The sequence below is a fragment of the Panthera leo genome, chromosome B1 (genome assembly GCF_018350215.1).
Source record: "Panthera leo isolate Ple1 chromosome B1, P.leo_Ple1_pat1.1, whole genome shotgun sequence".
Lineage (NCBI taxonomy): Eukaryota > Metazoa > Chordata > Mammalia > Carnivora > Felidae > Panthera > Panthera leo.
Genome location: NC_056682.1, coordinates 131,499,011 through 131,524,814, shown reverse-complemented (window position 1 = coordinate 131,524,814; position 25,804 = coordinate 131,499,011). Strand labels below are relative to the sequence as shown.

Here is a 25,804-nt window from a genome sequence, read left to right as displayed (position 1 = left end):
GGAGGGTGGCAGGAAATGAAATCAGGAGACAGTGCGGTGGGGGTCGGCGGGGAGGGAGAAAGAGCCAGGGAAGATCATTACAGTCTTATTATAAACCATGCTCCCCCGCAACCCTGAGTGAGAGTTCTGAGCTGTGAGGAGGCTGCATTTAAGAGGACCACCCTGGTTGCTGTGCTGAGTCTGGACTGTGGGGGGATGGGGGTCAGTAGAGGCAATGGAAAGCGGGCAGCTGAGCTGGGAGACTCCACAGTCCCTGAGAGAGAGGCTGGTTGGCCTGGAGCAGGTTGATAGCAGTGGGATGGCAAGACATGGCCAATTCTGGATATAGTTTGTATCTTGTTTGTTTTATATATGCAAGTTCTTTGTTTTCTATGTGAAAAATACATGAATGGAATACACATTCAATCATTCAACAAATATTTACTGGATGGCTATTCTGTGTCTGGCACAATTCTAAGCGTTTAGGATACATCAGCAAACACAGCAGAAACCCCTGCCCTCAGGGAACTTATGTTCTAGTAGGTGTGACACTGAACAGTAACTACAGTAATAGGGATAGAGGGAATTCAGAGTCCTGGCCCCGGGGTGATTGTGGTAATTACAATTATATACGGGCTTTGTCAGCAAGGCCTCATTGAGAAAGTATTTGATGTTTATTGTCGGTTAATGTAAAAAATTTGCAAACCAGCAAATGTAAGCTCATTCAGAGTTGGAGGCTGAGGTGTAAACATCTTTTAAATTCCCTCAATGCCTTGCATATAAAAAGTGATAAAGAAATAGTTTTAATAGAATGATGCTTTTAAGATACATAGAGAGTAAGACAAACTAGTATAGAAATAAAAAGACATATATTCCAAATTTTGAAGAAATGTGGAATAATTTAGTCCATTTATACAACCAGCTGGATTGAAGTGTTGAGTAGGAAGGGGATCACAGAGGATCCAAATGATAACAAAAGTGTCATTTGATGGTCAAAGGGTAAGGACACTCAGCAATGAAATTCCACACAAGAAGAAGTGAAATGCACCTCTGCAGTTGTACTGAAATATTTTAACTGTTTAAACTTGTAGTTATCTCTAGAATTAAACTGGAATAAGAATTAGAGTATGTTATAATTCACGAGGCAAAAGGTTTAAGAAAACTTTGCAGATGGAATAGTGGTTAATAATTGAAATAGTCATCATTTTCCTTGACATTAATCTTTTCATAGGACAAGAACTTTCTGTATTAAAGAGTCACTTCAAATTATACAAGTTTTCCTGAAAGTTTGCATTTGCTGTTGGCTAAATTTGAACTATTTCTCAAGCTAAAAAACAACTGCACAATGAGCACAGTATATATAGTATACAGAGGAAACTACTCAGCACTTAAAGACTGTACCATAAAAACTTTTGTCCCAGATTAAGTAGCAAACATTGAACCACGTGGCCAGTATTTGTTCTCATTAAAAAAAGATTATGATCATAATCAGTAATGCTGAACCTATACCACAGGATGGCACTTAACTCTAATCTGGACATTCATCCTGGTGTTTGTCACGTGCTTTGACTTTTCAATGACCACGAAGTTATACTCTACTTACAGCCTTAGGCTCAAGGAGAAAAAACAACAACAACAATAAAAAGAGCAAACTGCTAATCTCTACCACGATATATCTCAGAGCCACGAGAAGGTCAGCCATTAAAAGAACCAAAATATTTAGCCTCATGGCGCCAGATTTATCGAAGTAGCTTTTTATTTCCTCATTAAGCCTCACAAAGGATTCATGAAAACTTGCTAATCTGTTAGAACAATAATAAGCTGTTGCTGATTTTGAAGATGAGGAAAGGTCACAAGCCTGAGCATGTGGAAGCCAAGAAGAAACCAGCAAGAAAACAGGGATCTTGGCCTTACGACTGCATGAAATGGAAAAGTGCCAAGGTTCCAAATGAGCCTGGAAGCAGCTTCTCCCCTGGAACCTTCAGATAAGAACCCAGGCTGATTGACATCTGGGTTTGGCCTTGTGAACCTGGAGCAGACACCAGCTGGGCCCACAGACTTCTTACCCACACAACAGTGAGGTAATTTGTGTGGTTTTAAGCCACTAAATTTGCAGAAATCTGTCACAGCAGGAAGAGGAGTCTAATAGATCTCCAGTTAGAACGAGACTGAAACAGAGATTAACTTGCCCATGTTCACACAGCACCAAGTAGCCAAGCTATAAATCAGGTATGGCAGTAGGACCTCAGAGCATATGATCTGATCAGTGTGCACTAACAAACTCAGATATAGTTGTTATTGTTACAGAGCAACTACCACACTGTCTCATACATGTAAATGTTTAACAAAAGTTTCCTGAATCAGCAAATGAACAAGCAAAATTGCTGAGTATTGGGGGCAGGGTAGTCTTAATTCATTTATGATACATTATAGCTTCTTAGGTCCTGAGGCGTAGGGGAGAAGCATTTTAATACAAGCCTACACGAATGTCTAGGCACAAAATGCTTTGTAGAATACGTGAGAACAAAACATAAGTTATATTTCTTTCTAAATATGCATTTGTAAACAATAGGAAAAAGAATCATAAAACGCCAGCTACATTGGAATACACTGGGTTTTACCCTTGCATTTCATACCCCAGGAATGGAATCACTTCGTTAGTGTGGCGAGAAGCTTATCTAAACAACATAATTATATTTTCTGGTTACTGGAATTGGTAGATTTCTATGTAAAAGTAAAGGTTCTATTTTTACAGCTCTCTTAGAATCCCTGCCAATGACAACGTTCTCAAGGCCTCACACAAATTTCTCAAAGGGTGTGATGATAAAGTGACTAATAAAATTTAATCAAGTGCAGTCTATTCTTAGATATTAATGAAACTACAAATCTTATTCTGATTAGATTCTACAAGACTCACAGGTGTGTTTACTACAAATCAGCCAATATCTACACTGATACTCCTGGCTCCCAGAATGAACCTGCATGGAAAGGCAAAGGCCTGTAGGATAAAAAAAGAATTTGATGATACTTTACTTTTCAGTCCCATGACAAAATACTCCTAATGATGCCTAAATAGTATATCAGCAAGTCTATTCCGTGGGCACTTACTGAGTGCTGAGTGCTTGTTAATGGGGACAAGCTGGCATAGATAAAAAGATAAGAAACACATGAAACAGTCCATCTAAAGTCAAAACTGCAAGTTCACATCTAGGCTAGATGTTAGACACAAGCATTTAACAGCTAAAGAACCTGTTTATGTGGGAATGTCAGTACACAGGAGAGTGAAAAAAAGCAATCGCAGCACTTAGGAAAGGGAGCCTCCTACAATATAATATGTGAATTTTTAACAATACTGGCAATATCCCAGCTAACAAAGCTTGGCTCTTTCCATAAATCTAGTTCTATATTAAAGAGGCAAAGTACAGTAAGTGTGTAATTTCAGTGGAAATCATTTTACCACCAGTTCCCACCCTCTAAAACCCTAGTGATCCAACGCTCAGCTATAACTGGACTTATTTGGTGTCATAGGAGGTACACCAACAAACCCAGTTTTTAAGTCTATTTTGGATGTTGCTTCCTTCTCCCTTAAGTCCTCAAATTATTTATGGAATCAGTGTAAAGGTTGATAATTTCCACGGGTTTAGCAAAATACTGGTATTCACAGAATACAGCTTGACAGAGTTAGGGCTGAGTTAGAGGCGACTAGCAGGCCAATCATTTGTCATCCCTTCAAATTGATATTCTTTTAACTTTCATTACATTTTTTACATGAGTTGATTTCCTAATACAAATAATATATATATTATATATATCACATAATGTATATAATATACATTTATATATATATTAATTTACTGGCTGTTCTTTTTCTCTTCCAGCTCAAATAAGATGCTCTTCACATAAAAACATTAGTGACAAATGCAGAATTTACTGGAGATTTCATCAACTCACAATTCATTCTAAAAATCTCCAACAGACATTATCTTCTTGGCCCTTAAGCAACTGGTCTCCTCTCTGTTTGTCCTCTTCAAGTTTATAATTCATCTGCTATTAAAATTCTACTGCCTCGACTACAAGGATAACTAAAATTAAAAACAGATAATAATAGGTGTTGGCAAAGATGATGAAAAATCAAACCTTCATTTATTGCTGATGAGAATATAAAATAGTACAAGTATTTTGGAAAACCATTCCTTAAAATGTTAAACAATGTCACCCTGTGACCCAGAACTTTCACTCCTTGGTAGATACCAAGAGAAATGAAAACACATGTCCCTACAAAAACTTGTACATAATTGTTCGTAACAGTATCATTCAGCCAAAAGGTGTAAATAACCCAAATGTCCATCAATGGATAAATGTGATATGTTCATACAACAGAATACTAACCAGCCATAAAAAGGAATAAAGTACTGATGTTCCAACATGGATGAAACCTGAAACATACACTAAGTGAAAAAAACCTGTCACAAAAGACCACATACTGACTCCATTTACATGAAATGCCCATAAATCTAGGCAAATTTATGTAGCTAGAAAGATTAGCACATGCCTAGGGCTGGGAGAAGTGGGAGAGGTGGAGAGGAAGGGAGGAGAGTGCCCACTAATGGGTATAGAGTTTGTTTGTTTGTTTGTTTGTTTCTTTCTTTCTTTCTTTTTTGGAGTGATAAAAATGTTTCAAAACTAGATAGTAGTGTTGTTGTATTCTGAATATACTAAAAGCCACTGTATACTTCATTTATTATTTATTATAATTTATTGTCAAGTTAGCTAACATACAGTGTATACAGTGTAGCCTTGGCTTCAGGAGTAGATTTGCATGATTCATTACTTATATACAACACACAATGCTCATCCCAACAAGTGCCCTCCTCAATGCCCATCACCCATTTTCCCTGCCCCTCCCCAACCACTGCCCATCAACCCTCAGTTTGTTCTATGTATTCACTGTACACTTTAACAGGGGCAATTTTATGGTGTGTAAATTGCATCTCAATAAATTTGTTCTAAGGAAACTATGTTGGCTTTAAAATCAAGTATAAGATGGGGCTCCTGGGTGACACATTCAGTTAAGCGTCCAACTTTGGCTCAGGTCATGATCTTGCAGTTCATGAGTTTGAGCCCCGTGTTAGGCTCTGTGCTGAGAGCTCAGAGCCTGGAGCCTGCTTCAGATTCTGTGTTCCCCCTCTCACTGCCCCTCTCCTCTCATGTTCTGTCTCTCTCTTTCTCAAAAATAAACAAACATTTAAAAAATATAAAAAAGGTCTCCTGGGTGGCTCAGTCAGTGAAGTGTCTGACTTCGGCTCAGGTCATGATCCCCCAATTGGTGAGTTGGAGCCCCTCATCGGGCTCTGTGCTGACAGCTCAGAGCCTGGAGCCTGCTTGAGATTTTGAGTCTCCGTCTCTCTCTGCTCCTCCCCTGCTCACAGTCTGCTCCTCTCTCTCTCCCAAAAATAAACATTTAAAAAACTAAATAAAATCAAGTATAAGTCAGTGGAGACCTTTTAAAGATAAGCTTATCTACTTTTCCTAATACCTTACTAAAATGACAATGAAAGAATTAAGAAATATAAGCTGTCAAGATAAAAAGAACAGCTGACAATAGTGGATTAAAGATCTTTACAAAGTTACATACACATGAGTATACATATACACACACACACATACACATTCAAGACCAGTTGTTCTAATGCAGATTAACTGCTCAACCATGGGCTCTCTATCCAAGTTTACATAATCCCACTCACTACTTAATGTTATCTGGTACAGTCAAAAAGGAAAATAAAGATTTGTATGCATACTTAGCAAACAAAATATAATCTAGTTGTCAAGATCTACAGTCTTAGACATCATGGGGGGTTATAAACACAAATAAGGTTTTCCTGTCACATGGATCTAGGAGGGAAGTAGAACCAACTGGAATGTCATTGAAATGTGTAGTCAGGTTTGGAAACCTCCAATTTATTCCAGTGGAGGTCTTGCAGAAACCTGATTGACTGGTTCCTTGGGCAAATATGCAAGTGGCAACTTTTTTTTTTTTTTAATTTTTTTAATGTTTATTTATTTTTGACAGAGACAGAATGCAAGTGGGTTAGGGGCAGAGAGAGAGGGAGACACAGAATCTGAAACAGGCTCCAGGCTCTGAGCTGTCAGCACAGAGCCCGACGCGGGGCTCGAACTCACGAGCTGTGAGATCATGACCTGAGCCGAAGTCGGACACTCAACCGACTGAGCCACCCAGGTGCCCCGCAAGTGGCAACCTTTAAAAGCACATAATGAAAATGGAAAGGGCTTAAATATGGAGTTGTAGTATAACGATTCTGTTTTTCATAGAAACAAATTTGAAGGTTGAATAATTTCAAAAGAAGGGGAACTTCTCAGTAAGAAGGAATTAAACCCAGGGAAGGAAATATGTCATATGCTTGCTATGGAGCTCATACTATCCAAGAAGAGATTACTTAATAAGTAGAATTGTAACTAACCAACATTTGCATGGTACTGTAATATTTTCAAGGCAGGGCACCTGAGTGGCTCAGTATGTTAAGCATCTGACTTCGGTTCAGGTCACGATCTCACGGTTCATGAACTTGAGCTCTGCCATCAGGCTCTCTGCTGTCATCACATAGCCTGCTTTGGATCCTCTGTCCCCCCTTTCTCTCTGCTCCTCTCCCACTTGCACGGTCTCCCTCAAAATAAACTTAAAAAAATTTGCAAGGCAAAACCACTCAGCTAACCTCCAACAATAAAAATGGCATTATGATACATAGTATGTATAAAAGACAGGCTTAACTCAAACTCACCCTGGTGAATTCTTCACGTAATGAAGAAAAACATAACTCAATCTTAGGCACAACTCAGCTTATTAAATTAGGTTTCTTTACAATTAGGCATTGTACTGATTGAAATGGTCCTGTTATTAGGGTGCTTTTCTTTAAAAAACAGTTGCTGACTAAATTATCAAATTCTCATAAACTAAAATTCACAGGCTTGTAACTCTCACATATTGTTTGCACAGCTGCTACTATAAAATTCTGTTCCATTTAAAATCAAGTACAGGGGGAGAAAAAGGAAAGGGGGAATGTCCATTTTAAGAAAAGGATTGATCACTTGTATTTATCTAATTAAATCTGCTTCCCAAGAACCCACTAAAATGACAGTAAAAGATGTTTAAAAAGTATACGCACAAAAAAAGGGCAAAAAAAGAACAGCAGAGGAGAGAGAGGGAGATGAGATTTCAAAGACATTTGGAAGTGAATGCAAGGGACTGAAAACCCCAGTCTGTTCTAAGGCCTGTCAAGGCTCACAGGAGCCTCCACCACCCTGTACATCCAGGCAAGCATGCGGTTAGGCAGGAGGGCTGAGGCTTAGTCCATGGATAATGTCAATGGATTCTTACACTCTGGAGATAGTGAAGGGCTAGAGCAAGGAGCATAACTGAAAATCTGAGGACCAGTGAAAACCTGCTTAGAAAGAATGGGTGCATTAGCACACTTCCTACTTCCGTGCTCTTGAGGAACGAGATGGATGAAGAGAAAACTATGTCCACGTACAGACATTTGTGTGTCCCCAAATCAAATAGGCTACATTTCCCTCCATCTATACCCACTATCTAATCCTCTTAAAGCAAAGTATATCAGTAGACAAGCCCACTGTCCCCATATACAAATGTTTCTCTTAAATCCTATCATCCAAGATCACCCATGTTTACATGAAGAAATGCAAGAAATCCCACAACACAAATATACGGAAAAGAAAACTATAAACAACAACAACAAACTTGCTGTTATCCTCAGAAAGATAAGATTAAGAATAGGATTCTATAAAAAGAATAGAGTGCTTTGAAAAAAGAAATAGCACTAATATTTTGGATATTAACAATATAAAAACTAAAATTTAAAAAACAAGCTTGGAAAATACAGTTGAGAAAATTGCATAGGAAATAGAATTAAAAGACAGTGATAAGACAATAAGCATTCAAGACGGTGATATAAAAAGATCCTGAAACTATCTCCTCCCACAGACAAAACCAATCTAAAGCTACATATGGAATAATTTCCTCTGAAAAAGACCTGAGAAACAGTGTAACAGCAACTGCACAAGTATGAAAGAAGCACACTGAGATGGGTAGGAGAGACAGAAACATTCTTCCCCCCCCCCCCCGAAAAACCCACTTCAGGTACAGGAACCCACAATACAGAGGGATTTCAAAAATATGTGACTTTTTCCTGAGAAGCAAGGAATTTGTGTCCCACATCAGGCACCCCAACCCTTGGGACCTACAATGGAGAGATAGGCTGCCAAAGCATCTGGTCTTGAAAACCAAGAGGGCTTACATTCAGAAGAACCATAGAGCTGTAGAGAATGGAGAACCCACTCTCAAAGGGTATGTATGCAGATTCATTTGCCCCAAAATCCAGTGCACAAGTAGTATGAATAGTACCTAGACCTTATGTGAAGAAGATCCACTTGCTAGTCTTAAAGCCTCTGCTGGAGAGACAGGAACCTATTGAGACTCTCTGGGGATGGAGCCATTGGCAGGTGCAATTTTTGTGTTATTCTACCTTGGTAGTACAAGTGGTGGTTGGTGCTATGTTGGTACTCTCTAACCTGCTAGCACTGGTAGGTATACTGCTGCCACAGAACCATCAGGCCAAGTAGGTGAATTCCCTGCCCCTTGTGCCACAGCTGCAGGTGCATGCAGCCCACACATGGGATGCCCCTTGAGCACCTGGCTCTAGAAGCCAGGGGGGAATCACACATCTGGGCCCTCTGGGCCAACTTCCACACATGGCCAGTCCTTCAAGACTAGGAGAGGTAGCTATTTTGCCTAATATGTAGAAATTAACAGAGAAAAGTCAAACAACATGAGGAAGCAGAGGAATATGTTCTAAAAGAACAAGGCAAACCCTCAGAAAAAGACCTCAATGAAATGGAGATAAAAAAAAACTACTTGATAAATCAGAGCAATAGTCATAAAGATACTTATAAAACTTGAAGCATGGAAGAACACAGAACTTCAACAAAGACAGAAAACATAGCAAAATACCAAACTGAAGTCACAGAGCAGAATATGACAGCTGAGCTGAAGAATACACTAGAACTGTTCAAAAGCAGACTAGACTAAATACAAGAGTGGATCACTGACCTAGATGACAAGGCACCAAAAATCACCCAAACAGAGCAGCAAAAAGCAAAAAGAATTAAAAAAAAAAAAAAAAAAAAAAAAAAAGGAAGATAGCTTAAGGGTCCTACGGTACATAAGGAGACTAACATCTCCCTTACAGAGGACCCAGAAGGAGAAGAAAAAGAAAGGGGGCAGAAAAAATTATTTGAAGAAATAATGGTTGAAAAGCATGGAAACAATCTAAAGGTTAACAGATGCATGGATAAAGACACACACACACACACACACATACACACACTGACACTATACAAAGGAATATTACTCATCCATGAAAAAAAGGAAATCTTGTGATCTACAACAATGTGGATGTACCTCGAAGGTATTATGCTAAGTGAAATATGAAACACAAAGACAAATATATATGATATCACTTATATGTGGAATATAAAAAATAAGACGAACCAAACTCATAGATACAGAGAACAGACTGGTGGTTTTCAGGGGGAGGGACTTGGGGAAAAGCTAATATAATGTTATCTACTAATTTTGCCTCAAAAAAGAAAAAGAAAGATAACATAGGATAATTTCAAAGACCCAAAGAGGGTATTTTCCACATAGGATAGACTTAGAGTGCCGAGAACAATACACTGAAAAAAAGACTCTGGGAAATAGCAGGTCCAAGAAGGAAGACAGGTAAGAGATTCTCAGAATCAGCCCTGCAACCAAATTAGATGGGAACAGAAGAAAAGGGGCCAAAGAGGAATCTCCCCAGAAATAAAGAATTGATAAATTATTTGAAAAGTTTTGAAAGGTTAGTGGATTTATTGGAAAATTTTTGCAGTTTGAAAAAATCTGCAGATAGGTTTATAGAAAATTATGTGAGTGAAAATGTAAGACACATAACATCTCACACATACACACACACATACCCTTATGTAGTCATAACAAGTCAAATATTAATTAGGACATCAACTAAACTTGTGATACAACACTACTGGGAGAAATTGCTCGTTGGAAGAGACAATGTAACAGCTAATTCTACATATTTCATAAGCAGAAGTGATGAGATAATGTCTGCAAGAAATTAAGATATAACATTGTAAGAATATTATCAAATGGAAGCAAATACCAAGGAACAGCTAAATAAATGAAATCTGATTTCCTCTAGGAAAGAATTGAGGACTTCCAAAGGGTGTGTAGGGGTTGGCTGGTTTTCCTTACTAGTCTCTTAATTTCATTTGATTTTTGTTAAAGAACTATATGCATCTATTACATAAAATAATTTCTTTTAATAAAGGAAAAATATGTCCAAGAGAGTGAAGATGTATTTTAATGAAAGTAATAAAGTTACTTAGGAATTGGCATTTCAGTATTTGATTAATTTTATTGAAAGATTACCAAATCCAACTAGATTTACATCCCACCCAACACATTCACTATGCTTACTGTTGGAATCATGTGCCTGTTTTCCAAACACCTCTGTTCATGTAATCCTCTCTTCCTAGATTAGACACTACCTATGGGAATTCTACCAGTCATCCAAAGCCTAGGTGAAGTACTACCTTCCTCTGATCATCTGTTTTAGAAGGGATCCCTCCCCTTCTGAACCCTACTTCTATTCCGTGTATCCTAGCTCACTATTACTTCTTCTATTCCCAAACAAAACTGGAAGCTCATTGCTGGCAGGACAGTACCCTACTTTTTTATGGGAGCAATAGTAAAGCAAATGCCTTCACCTCAAAAATTGAGAAGAAATTTTTATTTTTGAGTGAGTGAGTGAGTGAGTGAGTGAGTGAGAGAGAGATCATGAGAAGGGGAGGAAGCAGAGAGAGAGAGGGAGAGAGAATCCTAAGCAAGATCTGCACTGTGAGTGCAGAGCCTGAAGTGGGGCTTGAACTCAATGAACTGTGAGATCATGACCTGGGCTGACATCAGAAGTCAGATACTTAACCAACTGAGCCACCCAGGCAGTCCTAGAAGGAATTTTTTAATTGCCAATTTCATATACATAACAGGCAATGTTTATTTGCAGGCTTCAATTTCCATTAAAATCATATAACAAACAAAATAAAAATTAACTGGCAGTCAATACAAAAACATTCCCAAGTCCATCTTGTGTGATTTGCCAACTCAACCAATAATCAAAAATACAAGTAGTTTCAATTAATTTGGGTAAGAATTTTGAAATCCTTATTTGAACCCCAAACTGTGGCCTTTTGTTACTCTTTTCTACTCTTTCTTAATTATTAGGCAGGAAGTGTACTTATTCTTCTATAACACTTTTGTGATTTTTTTTTTTAAGAGATGGAAAAGGTAGGATACAGAAAAGGTAAAGAGATCAGGGTTAAGCTTGAAAGTAAAGAAGTGGGGGGAACTGCACTAAATGGCTTGCCTTCTTATAATCAAGAAAACAAAAGGCAGAGGCACAGGCTGAGGATGAACTGGGACATAAGCATGGGGGAAGGAAGACTACTATGAAAATGTGGATTCCTACATCCCATCTCTATAGAGGATGATTTAATTGGCATATGACAGGACTTGATCTCTGGGAATTTTCAAAGCTTCCCAGGTAACTCTTATGGGCTGCCACAGCTTAACATTTATTAAATGGCTTAACATTTATTAAATATTTATTTATTTTTGTTCTCAATTTTGCATGGATAATCTCAGTTTCCCCAATAAGCTCAGGAAGTAAATACTACTTTAAAGGTTAAGGAAAGGCTAGGGAAACTAGGAGTGGTGGTTTTAAAATGTCCACAAAGCCTGACACTCACTCCTTTAAAAGAGGGCACCAAATCCCCCTCCCCTTGAATACAGACCAAATTCATGACTTGATCTTCATGAATAGAACATGGTACGAATGGTGCTGCTTGTCTTCTGAGGCTCAGTCACTGAAAGGACGGCTTTCATCTCTTTCGAGTTGGTCATACCAGGGGAAGCCAGCCAGCAGCCAACGGGAGAGATTGATAGAAAACAGAGCTGTGGCCTCTCACCAAGAGCCAGAACTAAACTGCCAGCCACGTAAGGGAATCACCTTGGAAGCACATCTTCCAGCCCCAGTTAAGCTTTCCGATAATTGCAGCCCTTGACGGTTCTGGACCACAACTTCCTGGCAGAGTTTGAACCAGCACTGTCCAGCTAAATCACACCTAAACTCCCAACCCACAGAAACAGTGAAGGAAAATAAGTGTTTACTGTAGTTTTAAACCACTAAGTTTTAGAACAATTGTTATATAGCAATAGATAGCTAATCACTAAGGTACAAGGTTCATTTGATCATATTCATGCAGCTAACAAAAGGCAAATGGAGATTTGAAACTAGTCAGAAAGATCCAGATCTTCTGCTCTAAGCCATGTGCTCGAATTTCTTTCTTCAAAAAGAAGATTATCCTGCCTATACCTTATTAGAGCTGGTGCTGGAATCAAAAGATACTATATAAATAAAACATCTGCAGCTATTAAACTGAATAGTGAGTAGGTACTCAGCATCTATTATTACCGCTAAAAGACATAAATTCTTAAAAAGAATATTAAAACAGGGACAGAAAACACAAAAGAAATTATCTATATAAAGGAAACATACCCCCATAAAAAGTTTTCCCATGGCAGATCATTTATTTTAAATTCATTTGTTACTTCTAGGTATGCTAGTCCTTTAAAACTTCTAGAACAAAAACATCAATTCTGTAGTAATGTCTCACCTAATTAGCATCCACTACAGGATTTTGCTACTTTTTACTCATATACCTATCAATTGCCATACATTTTTAAAAACAGTGTTATGGACTAAACTTTGTTCATACAAAACACACAGGTTGAAGCTTTAACCCCCAAACTGACTGTATTTGGAGATAGGGCCTTAAGGTAATTAAGGTCAGATGAGGCCACAAAGGCAGGACCGTAATCCAATGTGCTGGTGTCCTTGTAAGAAAGGGAAAAGACACCAGGAGAGCTCACACACAGAGAAAAGGCCATATAAGGACACAGTGAGAAGGTATCATCTGCAAGCCAAGGAGGGAGGTCTTATCAGACACCACCCCTGTAGGCACTTTGATCTTGGACTTCCAGCCTCCAGAACTGTGGTGATAAAATAAATTTCTGTTGTCTGGATGAGTTTACATAGAGGACTATAAAATTCACATCTTTAGCCTTCATCCCTTTCTCCTAAGCACTGACATTCATTTTATTCATCTATTTAAAATAAGCTCCTCTTCATGGCCCAATAAGTACCTTCCCCTCGTGACTTTCATTATCTGTTATTAATGGACCGATTGTCAAGATGCCACACCAGGATCTCTCTTCCTTCTTCAATAGCAACAGCTGGATCTGAGATAGACGATTAATAAAGAGATCACCAGAACCTACCAAGCTAATAGCATTTGAGCCTTTGGCATAAGTCCCAGATCCTACCTGGAGATAGGGAAGGAGCATTAGTCAGCCACAAAACGTTCCTAGAAAGTTCATGTCTATGCTTCCTTTCGGGACAAACGATCAGGTCTGACAGGCAGAAGCATTTTAATAAGTAAAGGACCCACCCTCGGTACAGACAGAAAAGACTGAATTACTGAAGACAAAAACAAAACAAAACAAAACAAAACAAAAAACAGCTGTCTTGGGTCTCCTCAAAGCACCGAGTTAGCAGGGAGCTCTCCCTGGTGCTACTTCAACCTAGTCCTAAAACTTCCTTCCTGATTTATTAGTTTCTATTCACAACAGTGTGACAAACTGGCCTTCTGGCCCTGTGGCCCTCCTCAGAGGTATGGGCATCAGGATCCAGCCACCACACTACCCCTCCCGTTCTTCAAGTCACATAAACTCAAAACCTTCTGGTTATCTTTGACCCCTTTCTTAATCTCATTATCTAACTATTGGCCACCCTGTTCTGTTTATGTTTTCTTTAAAATTCCATTACCAGTTTCTGTTGAGATGCTGAGAAAGTTATGGAGATGGATAGGAATGCACTTAATGCCACAGAGGTGTGCAGGTAAAAGTGGTTAAATAGTCAATTTTATATTACATGTATTTACGTCAATTAAAAAAAATTCCACTGCCAATTATTTGTCAGATACAGGTCCTTAGCATGGAGACCTCCGTTTCCGCCAGTCTTCTAGATATTCTCCCTGCACGCAGCCTCTTCCCATCCATCCATCTTACATAGCATCACTTAAAATACTGCTTCCATCCTACGACTTCTTTCTTCAAAAATTTACTGTTTGTAGGTTAATATTAATTCCTTAACCTAACATTCGATACGCTCTACCATCTAGTCTCATTCTACTTTTTAGGCAATATCGTGTGCTAATCTCCTGTAGCTACCTACTGACAGCTCTGCCAGACATTTCTCTTTTCCACAGACAATGTTTTTGTTTTCGTGCCCTTTTCCTCGCCTAGATGATTTTCCTCTCCATCCAAAGTCATCTTATGCGCCCCAGTTTACTTTTTCCACAAAGTGTTCTCTGACCACCATAATCTAGACTGATTTCCCCTCTCTTCTTGTTACCACTGACAGGATATTCTTAATACTCATTTGAAGAACTGTAGAATGTTTACCACACACATTCTACCTCCTCCAATCACACTCCTTGAAGTCAGGATGTTTCATCTTTTATTTCTTGGTATCATTCTGTATCCAAGTTGAAGGTACTAAATAAATATTGATGGACTGATCCAATTCCAACTCACCAAGTAAGAAAAAAAAAATTTGTTGTGAGATAGAGACACTTGTATTTATATTACAGAAGATTTCTAACAGGGAACTTTCAGATAAAGGGGTTTCTAGTTAATCCTAAATGAAATGAATGCTATCCTAAAACCTTTTTATTGCTTGCAATCCACATCTATTCCCAAAACATATGTGCGATTGTTAAAATAAAAACTAGACACGTTACTGGCCCACCAAGATAAGGATAAGAAAAAAAAAAAAAAAATGGAACATTGCCAAGCTGAGGCAATTAAGCTAAAACCTCAATCAAGAAAAGTGAGTAGTCGCAGTGGGAGGGAAGTTGAACATGGCAACAAGAAAGGATGATCACTCAAGTCCTTTATGGTCTCTCTTCAGTGTGAATTGTCTAAACCAGGGCTTTGACTCAAGCAAAAGGTTCTGGCAGACATCAACTTCAGTCGGAAGTTTTTGATAAACATCTGGTATGCAGAAATCTTGGTATGCTAACCTAAAATAGAATCTCAGAACTTCAGACCTCAGTCAAGTCTAAAGTTGAAAATCTGTTATTAGTGAAAGAATCTCAATGGTGTCCTTCCACCCAGAGGTCATTGTTGGTTTACATGATCAAAAGATGACCTAGAGCAGCAGGGATGCTTCCATACAGCATTCAGACTATCCTCTATGCAACTGTTGGTTTAGCTTCAATGTCTTGAAAAAATACCTAGTTGAGGCTCCAGAATTCTGTAAAGCATGAAAGAGAGGATCTTGATCTGGAAAACTAAGTATATTCAATGATCAAATAGCTTGCTCTTTACACAGGATAGAACTCAAAGGCCCTTAACACTTTTTAGAAAAGAAATCTGGCAGAGGGTTGTGACAGAATCTAAAAGCTGCTTAATCTGTTGTCATGAGGACTGAAATATAAAAGCAGGGTAGTTTTTACTAAGGAAGTTTTATCAAAATAATGTCTAGTGAAAAAGGGGAGAGGAGAATATAACTGGCCAAGTGGTAACATCTGCCTTTAGTGAGTCTGTGAAGAGCCTTGCCGCTTCCAGCTTTCGAGTGACCTGTTGTCATGTGTACCCTCTTCTGTAAAAATACCATATACAGCAGAAACCAACAGAAGCACCACTGCTTTTCTTTCTTTTTCCACCACCTGAATTAGGAAAGAAAAATTTATTTTCAAGAGGCTATACTGTCTGATACCTAAAGCATACTTTATTCCCTCCCCTCACTTAGCAGCTTATCACTAGTAGGTACCTTCATTAATACTTCCTTTATTGAACCTATCAGATGTAGCCCCAGAGGTTTTCAGGAAATGAGAGACTACCACCACTAAGGCAAATGTTAGGGTCTCTGCCCCATTTAGAATTTGTTATTTGTGCATAATCACACAACCGCTTGAGTATATAGCCAGTCTTACGTTTAAAATGACAGCATTTGCTTTTTGGCCATCAGGGAAAGAGGTCATGAATGAAAAGATATTGTACAAAGACCAAAATTATTACAAAATATCACTACAATGTAATTAATAAAAATAAAACAGTGCATTCTCCTAATCAAATGCAAGCTGTTCTAAGAAACGTGATAAAACCTTTTAAAATTCACAAGTATTCACAAGTATTAATATTAGTATCTAATATTAAGACATAATATTAATAAAGATTCTTAATGCTATATATTTGATTCTTAATTATTTTGTATAAAGCACATATTTAAATCTTCAACTAGCTTTTGTAGCAATTATTTTTAAATGATTTTCAGAAATTTAATTATTTCATCATTTATTTTTATATTTATCATTTATATTATATTATATTTATATCATTTATATTTAATCATTTAATTATATTTAAATGATTTTCAGAAATTTAATATCTCCATGACAAGGATATTATATTCCTTACCAGAATCATTTAGGGAGTAATGTTTACCCCCTTGAAATCCTCACACATGTAAACGTGAAAAAGTTGTTTGTTTTTAGTTTTTTTTTTTAATGTTTGTTTTTGAGAGAGAAAGACAGAGTGCAAGCTGAGGAAGGCCAGAGAGAGAGAGGGAGACAGAAGCTGAAGCAGGCTCCAGGCTCTGAGCTGTCAGCACAGAGCCTGATGAGGGGCTCGAACTCATGAACTGTGAGATCACAACCTAAGCCGAAGTAGGAAGCTTAACCGACTGAGCCACCCAGTGCCTCAGAAAGTTCAGTTTCTAATGAACAAGCCTCCAATATGTCACTTGCACTTATTGATATAGAAAGCTTAAAATACTGAAATAACCAGAACAAATGGTTCTGTATTTTGTACTTTCATATATAATCATGATTTTTCAAATAGAATACAACGTACAACATGGCCTTCTAGCATAACCATTCTTTAGTACATATACTACATGAGAATAATTACTCTGCTACTTTAGAGGAATGTGGCTTTAAGTAACATCCTTTTTAATCTGGCAATTAACACTCTTACAAATATATTTTCTCTTTTTCACTCTAACTTGGCAAAAATAAGAATAAAATGGCTTTTCAAGACTAAATCATTGTTCTTACTATATTTAGGAAGGAGAACTAGATAATGATTATGCCTATAGTTACTACCTTGACTTCACTCATATGAGGACTTTAAGATACAAAACAGATGAACATAGGGGAAGGGAAGCAAAAATAATATAAGAACAGGGAAGGAGACAAAACATAAAAGACTTAAATATAGAGAATAGAGGGTTACTGGAGGGGTTGAGGGAGGGGGGATGGCTAAATGGGTAAGGGGCATTAAGGAATCTACTCCTGAAATCATTGTTGTGCTATATGCTAACCAACTTGGATGTAAATTAAAAAAATAAATAAAAAATATCAAAACAAAAAAAAATGAAGTTTCTTCATTTAAGATCACTTCATCATGCAATCAAAAATAAATTTTCCTCCAGTTGTGTAAAAGGAACACAATTGTTTTAGGACTCAATCTTGCTTAGGCGAGAAACACAGCCCACTGTTGATCCTCCAGTCTCAAAGGTCACTAACCAAATACAACTTAATTAATATCTCCTACAGAATTTAATGCCTTATTTCCACTCCTTCTATGATAGCTACTCGCCAGAAAAGAATTTCTCTGGCCCACAAACATTAGAGTTTTTCAGTATTAGTACACTTAATGGTGGCATTTCATAATCCGTTTAGTATTATTTTAGGGTAGAAAATGAGGGCCTAGAGTAAAATAGAAAAATGGATGTTGTGGAGAAACCACTAATATTTAAAAGTTTCTCTTAATATTTGAAATTTAGGTGTTTAATATTTAAAGGCTTAGTTTTAACCAAAACATAAAGCCGCCTGAAGTGCTGGACGTATTTAAGTGCACTAACCCTGGAAGAGTTGAATGAGTCGAGGCTGTAGGGCTGAGGTGATCACGCGCTCTGGCAGCTCCCTCAGGAAGAGCTTTAACAGACTGGCTGCTGAGCAGACGTCCCCGTCTTTCCCGAGCTCCACCGGCACTCCACTCTCAAACTTCCATCGGAGCTGTTCCACCACCTTTACGTTGCCATTCACCCTAAAAAGGCCTTCCTGGGTGAGTCCTGGGGCAGGTGAGCAGACATGCAAGAAAAGAAATAGAGGTCTCTCGCAAACAGACACTAAAACTCTAAAGAACCATAACAACAACAGAAAATAAATTTCAGTGCAGGATTTTCCAAATAATTATCACCTACTGGGAGATGTTCATATTTTATAAAGATGCTTTGCTAGAATAATAAATTTTCAAATCTACTATGTATCAACTAAAAAGATAATATAGGATTGTGATAAAAGCTGACCTCTAAAAATAAGGTTAGGACACATAGAAACCTAGAATAAATGCTCTTCTACAAAGAAACTGCATTTATAACCTTCTGTAGTACATAACAGAAACTGACCCTGGGCTCCAACAGCACCGTAGCATTTTGAAAACAACTATGTGAAAAAACAAAAACAAACAAACAAAAAAACTAACACATATGTGAGAAACTTAACTGTGATTACCTTTGTAATAAATAAGAAATATTTCCTTTGTAATCACTAAATTCAGAGGATAACACTCTATGAGACTATAAAGTAGTATAAGACAAGATCCTTGCTGTCCCCCAGTTGACGGGGGATCTTATTGTCGGCTGGAGCAGCAGAGAAGCCTCCATACAAGAGCCTTTGGCTGCTGTGCACCATCTTTGGCGAAAGCATCAGGAAGACTGGGGCTGATGAACTGTGAAGCTAATTCAGTTTAAGCTTCAGGGCCCCTCATTGATTTAGGCTCTTTCCAATGTTCTGTCCCTAATTCTGTATTCTTAACTTTGTATTCTTTTTCCTAAAAAGGGCCCTCAAAGGGTTAAAGAGCAGGACACAGAAAACCATGATTCATCCCTGAAAAAGAATGAATATATGAATTGCAGAGACAGGACAGCATAGAGGAAGATAAACAGATGAAAATGTGGAGAGTTTTTGTCAAAGAGTGATAGGGTAATAAAATGGAAGAAATGGGATAGAGCCACAAATATCAAGTTCAAGAGTGAAGACATGGGGCTCTTGGCTAGCTCAGCTGGTAGTGCATGTGACCCTTGACCTCAGGGTCATGAGACTGAGCCCCACAATGGGCATAGAGCCTACTTGAAAAACAAGCGAAGACTTTATCATGAGAACATTAAGGAGTAGGGGGAACATGATAAAATCAAGGGGTAAGGAGGATCTTGCTAGCTAAGTAGAGAATGGAGAGGGCAGAAAGCTTGCCTTAGGGAACCACATTTTACTCTAAGGCAGTAAGACAGATTCTGGTGGGAAGGAAGTGAAAAGTAGAGAAAAAAAGATGATTTGGTAACTTAGTACAAAAAGGAAATAAGGAAGAGTTGAAAGGTAATTTTAAGGTTTACAAACCAGGAATCCAGGAAAAAGCACTGTAAAGGATAAGGTGAAGTGGGGGTGAGAGACAGTACCAGGTTCAGGGGAAAGGTAATGATTTCCAGCTCAGTATACTGGGGTTTAAGGAGACAGAACACCATGTAAGAAAGTAAGCCAGCCTGCAGAGGCATGCTGAAGGTATAAGAAACAATCTTTCTAGTAAAGAGCAACCCAAGGACTCAACTGCACCACTCTTCTTTTGAGAGTCTAATGGTGAAATTTAGCAATGACTTAGGGCACTGAAGCCCATTAGAATTATTCAGATGTGAGCTGTTTGTTTATATCAGCTTTCGCTTCTTTCTCTTACATGCTAGTTGTATTGTTCTTTCTAAAGAAAAAGAAGAAAGCTAATTTCATTTTAATTTGTAATTTGATAAAAAATTTTATGAACCCTTCAACTTAAAAAATATTTAATGAGTACTTAGCATTGTGTTAAGAAACTTAAAAAAAAAATCTTTGAAAAAATAAATTCAAACACTACCATTATCCTTACAGAGTTCATAGGCTGGTAAGATGTTTGCATTTATTTTATTATTTTTTTATCAATTTTTTTCAATGTTTATTTATTTTTAAGATACAGAAGGAGACGAAGTACAAGCAGGGGAAGGGCAGGGAGAAGGGGAGACACAGAATCTGAAGCAGGCTGCAGGCTCTGAGAGGTCAGCACAGAGCCTGATGTGGGTCTCAAACTCATGAACCATGAGATCATGACCTGAGCCACAGTGGGAGGCTTAACGGGCTGAGCCACCCAGGAGCCCCAGTATATCTGCATAATGTATATGTATGTATATTTATACCTATATGTGCATATACATATATGCACATATTTATACACGTGTGTGTGTGTTTATAATTTGGATATCAAAAGTTGACATGAATTTTAGCTCCAATTTTGACAAAAGTTTGGGAAACCAGAGAGGATATTTGAAGTATTTTAACAACCAATATGACCAGGGCACCATGTAATGAGAGGAAATACCAGCCAGTATGTGTGGTAGGCAGCTTCTCAAATCACCCTAGTGATGCCCATCTCCTGGTTTCCACACCCATGTGTAATCCCTTCCCCTCACCTGTGATCTGGATCTAACGACTTGCTTCTAACAGAATATAACAAACAAAATTATGTTAAGGTTCTAATCTTGTGTTTGAAATTAGGTTATAAAAGACTGATGTTCATCTTACTTCTCTCTCTCTCTCTGGCTTTGCTGGCTTGCTCACTCTGATGAATCAGCTGCTTTTTATTTTGTTAGCTATTTTATGAAGAGGCCCATGTGGCAAGGAACTGAGGGCGGTTTCTGGACAGCAGCCAGTGAGTAACTGAGACCCTCAGGTCAACAGTCCACAAGGAACTGAATCCTGCTAACAACCATGTGACTGAACTTGGAAGTGAACCCTCTCCTAGTCAGGTACTATTATGACTGCAGCTTTATAAGAGACCCTAAGACAGAAAGCACAACTAAACCGTGCCCAGATTCCTGACCCACAGAAACTGAGATAATAAATACTGCTGTTTTAAAGCTACTGTGCTTTGGGGTAATCTGTTACACAGCAACAGTTAACTATTATGATATGACATTCTCTTGAATATTGAAGAATATCAGTTATTGAGAGGCTTCCTGTTTAACTCATTTTTAAAGCTTTCAAGGTTTATTTCTTCCATTCTACCAGCTTTATCTATAACTTCACAATTGTGTACTGCCATCAAGCAGATAGCACACCCAAAAGAGAATCCCATCCCAAGGCCCAAATCATGAAAATTTAGAGTTTTGTGTCCCAGTCCTGTATCTACCCAGCTCTGCAGCTTTTTCTTGGCCAGCAAATGCCTCTTGGACCTGATTTCACAGTGTTTTTCTAGCTTTGACCTTAAGGTTTTCTTTTCCAACAAGGCTTTTTGACCCTTCCCTCAAATAAATATTTCCAGTTATTCAAAAATAACTACCCAGCTCCAAGAACTAGCTTTGGTTTTCAAGGTCCCTGATCCCACTGGCCTTTACTGGTGGAGAGATAAGGTATAAATGGAAGTCACTTAATGCTTCTCAGTTATTTTTTTCTGACCCTATTTCATTTGTTTGTATGACCCTCTCACCTCAAAAACATCTCTGACCCAAACAATTCTTATACCCAGTGATTTTCAACTAGGGACAATTTACCCTTGGACAAGGCTCCATTATACTCTGGGGAAAAGATCTATACAGTTTCTTAAAAAAGCCCCTTATGGATTTATAATATATCCAGTACCCATGAGGCTTATCAGATTATGCAATCTCTCAATTTTCCTACTCTAAATTCTTAGGAAATGATGATTTTAAAAGAAATGTCCAGAGGAAGGAGATGTTAGAAGGCTTTGTGGAGTTACTCTCCTATATTTCTGGGATTCCTTTATATTCGATTTCAGGAGTTATGGGATAAACATCATGAAGCAACAACTTAATTATTGGTTTAAAAATGAAAGAATTATATAAACTAAAATGTATCTACACCATTGTCACTTCTCCATACAACTGAGGTATTTATTTCAAAATAGTATGCGTACGTCGTTAGAAACTAAGTGTGCCATAAGTCAGAATTTGCTTAACTGGCATGCTTTGTAAAATAAACATAAAAAAAAAAAAGGGGGGGGGGGCGCCTGGGTGGTTCATTTGGTTAAGCATCAACTTTGGTTCAGGTCATGTTCTCATGGTTTGTGAGTTTGAACCCCGCATCGAGCTCTGTGCTCACAGCTCAGAGCCTGGAACCTGCTTTGGATCCTGTGTCACCCTCTCTCTATGCCCCTCCCCCACTCGTGCTCTCTCAAAAATAAAATAAACAAAGTTTTTTTTTTTTAAACTGGAACACTTTGGCCCAGAAAGTACTAGGACAGTACATGAGCATATTCTGCCACCTGGTGGTAGATGGAGAGTCCTACACTATTTAAAATGGTACATTCCAGAGTATCTTCATGCTAAAGGAATCCAGTAACATTGTCAACAAGATTAGTTATTTTAAAATAGTGTGAAAATGAGATGCCTTATAACTTGTAATATTTTCCTTCCAATGGGAAAAAAAAATTTTAAAAAGGCAAAATATGTAAAGAAAAAAAGTTCAGAGTCTTTTTAAAAGCCTTCCTATAAACCTTAACAAACCCTTTATGTCCTAAAATTCTTTTATAACAAAGAGTTTTCCCTCAAGTTATTAAAGGTCTCCATTTATATTAAACATCAAAGTATGACCCCAGTATCTACCTAGGCTTAAATGATACAACCAATCATTCCTGACAGAGTGCCTATTATATTGTGTAATACACAGTAATACACAGATGCACAATAAATATCTATTGATGTAAAAAAAAATTAATGAAACTAATTGAAGTATCTTGCTCACAAACTTTATACTACCCTTCAAACTTATACAAGGGTTTTGGTTTATTAACATGGTAGTTTTAGACACAATAAGGACCTTTTAGTTGTGTACACAGTAATTAACTATGTGGCCTTTCAAAATATAGGGTAGGTGCCCTACCTACCTTAGCTTGCCAAGCCAAGATTCAGATTCCATGGATCTAAACTATCATCAAGGGATGGCTATTCTGAAAATATTCCACTAGAAATTCTATTTCCCATTTCTAGTTAAGAATAGATTTTCTATTTTACATTCCTAATTAAGAATGAATGATTTAGCCCATTAAAATATTTAGTTTGCATTACCTGAATACACCCTGTTAAGGTAGAACTATGGGTAAGATGAAATAGAATATCTAATTCATATTTTGTCAAAATTTCATACAGTGATGCTGTGAATTTAACTGGTTCAACTCTTAGAGTTGATTATAAATGCACATATCCTCTGACCCAAGAGTCTACAGATAACACTCATAGTGCTTGAAATGACACATGTTAAAGTTTAGTCACTGAATCATTGTTTATAGATAGCAAAAGACTGGGTAAAATTCAATATTCATCACCATGTGACCGCTTAAAGAAATAGTACATACATATAGTCAAACATTGTACAAGGGGAAAAAATAATTACATGAATAAAGCTCTTTATGTGATATGGAAAGATCTCCACAATATACTGCTAAATGACTTTCTATAAAGATTCATAACAGTATGGATGATATGCTATATTTATGTTCAAAGGGAAAAAAGAAGATATGCATATATGATTATATATTCATAAAATATCTTCATAGGAATATATCAGACACTAGTGAAGCAATACTGTTACTGGGAAGTAATACTGATAATGAATGATCAGGGGACAGGTTTTGGAGGGAGAGATTTTAAATTGTATGTCCTCCTGTATTTTGTACTACATAAGTATATTAACTATTCAATATTTTTTTAAAACTTAAAAACAAAAGTGATTATTACATAAGAGTAATCCCAAGAGGTTATTAGTCATTGTTGGATGAAAGATCAGAACACTGACTATGCTAAAACCAAAATATTTTAAGTAGTCACACTTTGGTATCCAAATGAATAATACTCAACCTTACTTAAGAGATTAATTACCTAGAGATCCTTTGTATCTAAATCAGTAGGACACAGTTTTAATCAATACTGAGTGTTTGAGTCCTTCAAAATCCTAAATTAATATAACCTGGCTTCAAGATCCTCAGGCTGAGGTCCCATCGTCATGCCATGATGTATATGGCACCTTTTTTGTTTAACCTATTTAAAGTATTGTTATAAACCCAGAGCTGTTCTCTAAGAATCCTACCTGTCTGTAGCTTATCATCCTCTAAAAATACAGAGATAGCTTCTATGAAGTAAACATGCAAGCCTGGCTCTTCAGTCTTCAGAACAAAATATCATTTTGGCATCTACATAACTAGTAACCTGGGCAAATAGCTGTTTTTCAGTTAACACAAACACCTGAGCTTCTGAGGTCTGAACTACGTGCCATACCATTCCTGTCACAAGTTGATTCACGTTCCTACAGAGGAACAGATACACTGTGCTTCTCACGTATTCCCAGTGAAGGATCTTAGCGGCAGGTGGGGGCTGGGGGATGGACTCATAATCATCAGAAGATAAGGGAGCAAACTGCACAAAGTACAGAATACCTCTGAAGTCTCAAGTTTTAACTTTAAAAATTCCAACTAAGTTTCAGCTCTACTCTGCAGTGAGTCTTTCATGTAGAAATGTTGCTTCAGTATAGAAAATAATGAAAATTCCAAGCTTTTCCCTCAGAATACTTCCTTCTCAAAACTTCTAAAGCTTACTGATATTTATTATGCAGTTTGGGGTGTTCCCATAATACTGCACCCTCATTTGAAAAGCATGAATATCGAGGATATGAAAGAATTTCTACTTATCCAGGTTTTTAAGTCCTAGTTTAAATAAAATCATTTAAAAAAAGCCGTAAGATAGCTCTCAATAACAGATTTATCTTTTTATCATTCAATGAACTATGGTATTCTCCAATTGTTTTACATGCTTAATTATATCACTTCAAAAGTAAATGACCCCCCCATAAGAGGCTATATATCATATCTTTTTAAACTATCCCTACTGAGCTATGAAAGCAATCAAAGCATCCAGTAAGCTCATGACTGGCCTCAGCTGAAAAAGATACTCCAAAAGTGTTATTACACTAAAAATTAGTATCAGTTGGAATTTAATGAAATCAAGAGAAGTCACTAGTAATATTAGAACAGTGTATTTTAGAACTCAAAACTGGGATCATTCCAAACTAGAAATCTCAACGATTAAATTGGTCCATGGTAAACTGAATAGTACTTTCAAAATTATATTAAGCAGTAATAATGCTCTTAATGTCCTTTTTTAAGGGAAAAGATGTATTACATAATTTGTATCCTAATTAAGGTGTTTTAGGGACTATTCTAATACACTGTGAAGTCGTTCACACAAAAGCATTCTTCTTGTATGCGAGAACTGTAAAAACACCAGAATTAAAACATAACTTACCATGTTTCGTCAAATACTCCACTATATTCTCCACTATTGCTGGAATGCCGTTCTCAGTGAGTCCCTGCTGCTGAAGGTCTTGGAGACTGACTCCAAATAGCTTTTTATACGTGGAACTTCTCTGCTCATTTAGTGGCACCGCCACTATCTTTTTCATGTCTTCTTTCAGCCGAACCGCTGCTTTACTTTGCTTAAAAGACCGTAAGAAAAAAGAG

At 37.5% G+C, this 25,804-nt stretch overlaps 1 protein-coding gene across 3 annotated transcripts in view; it reads right to left on the bottom strand.

Moving 5' to 3' along the window:
• The window catches only part of FAM13A (family with sequence similarity 13 member A), a 357,659-nt gene that overhangs the window by 271,846 nt on the left and 60,009 nt on the right, over positions 1-25,804 (bottom strand). For all 3 annotated transcript variants that reach the window (XM_042935908.1, XM_042935906.1, XM_042935907.1), the window contains exons 2-3: positions 25,590-25,779; positions 18,120-18,329 (exon numbers count right to left, since the gene is read on the bottom strand). In XM_042935908.1, coding sequence (XP_042791842.1) covers positions 18,120-18,329; positions 25,590-25,746 — 367 coding nt within the window. In that variant the 5' untranslated portion in view covers positions 25,747-25,779. The remainder of the gene's footprint in view (positions 1-18,119; positions 18,330-25,589; positions 25,780-25,804) is intronic.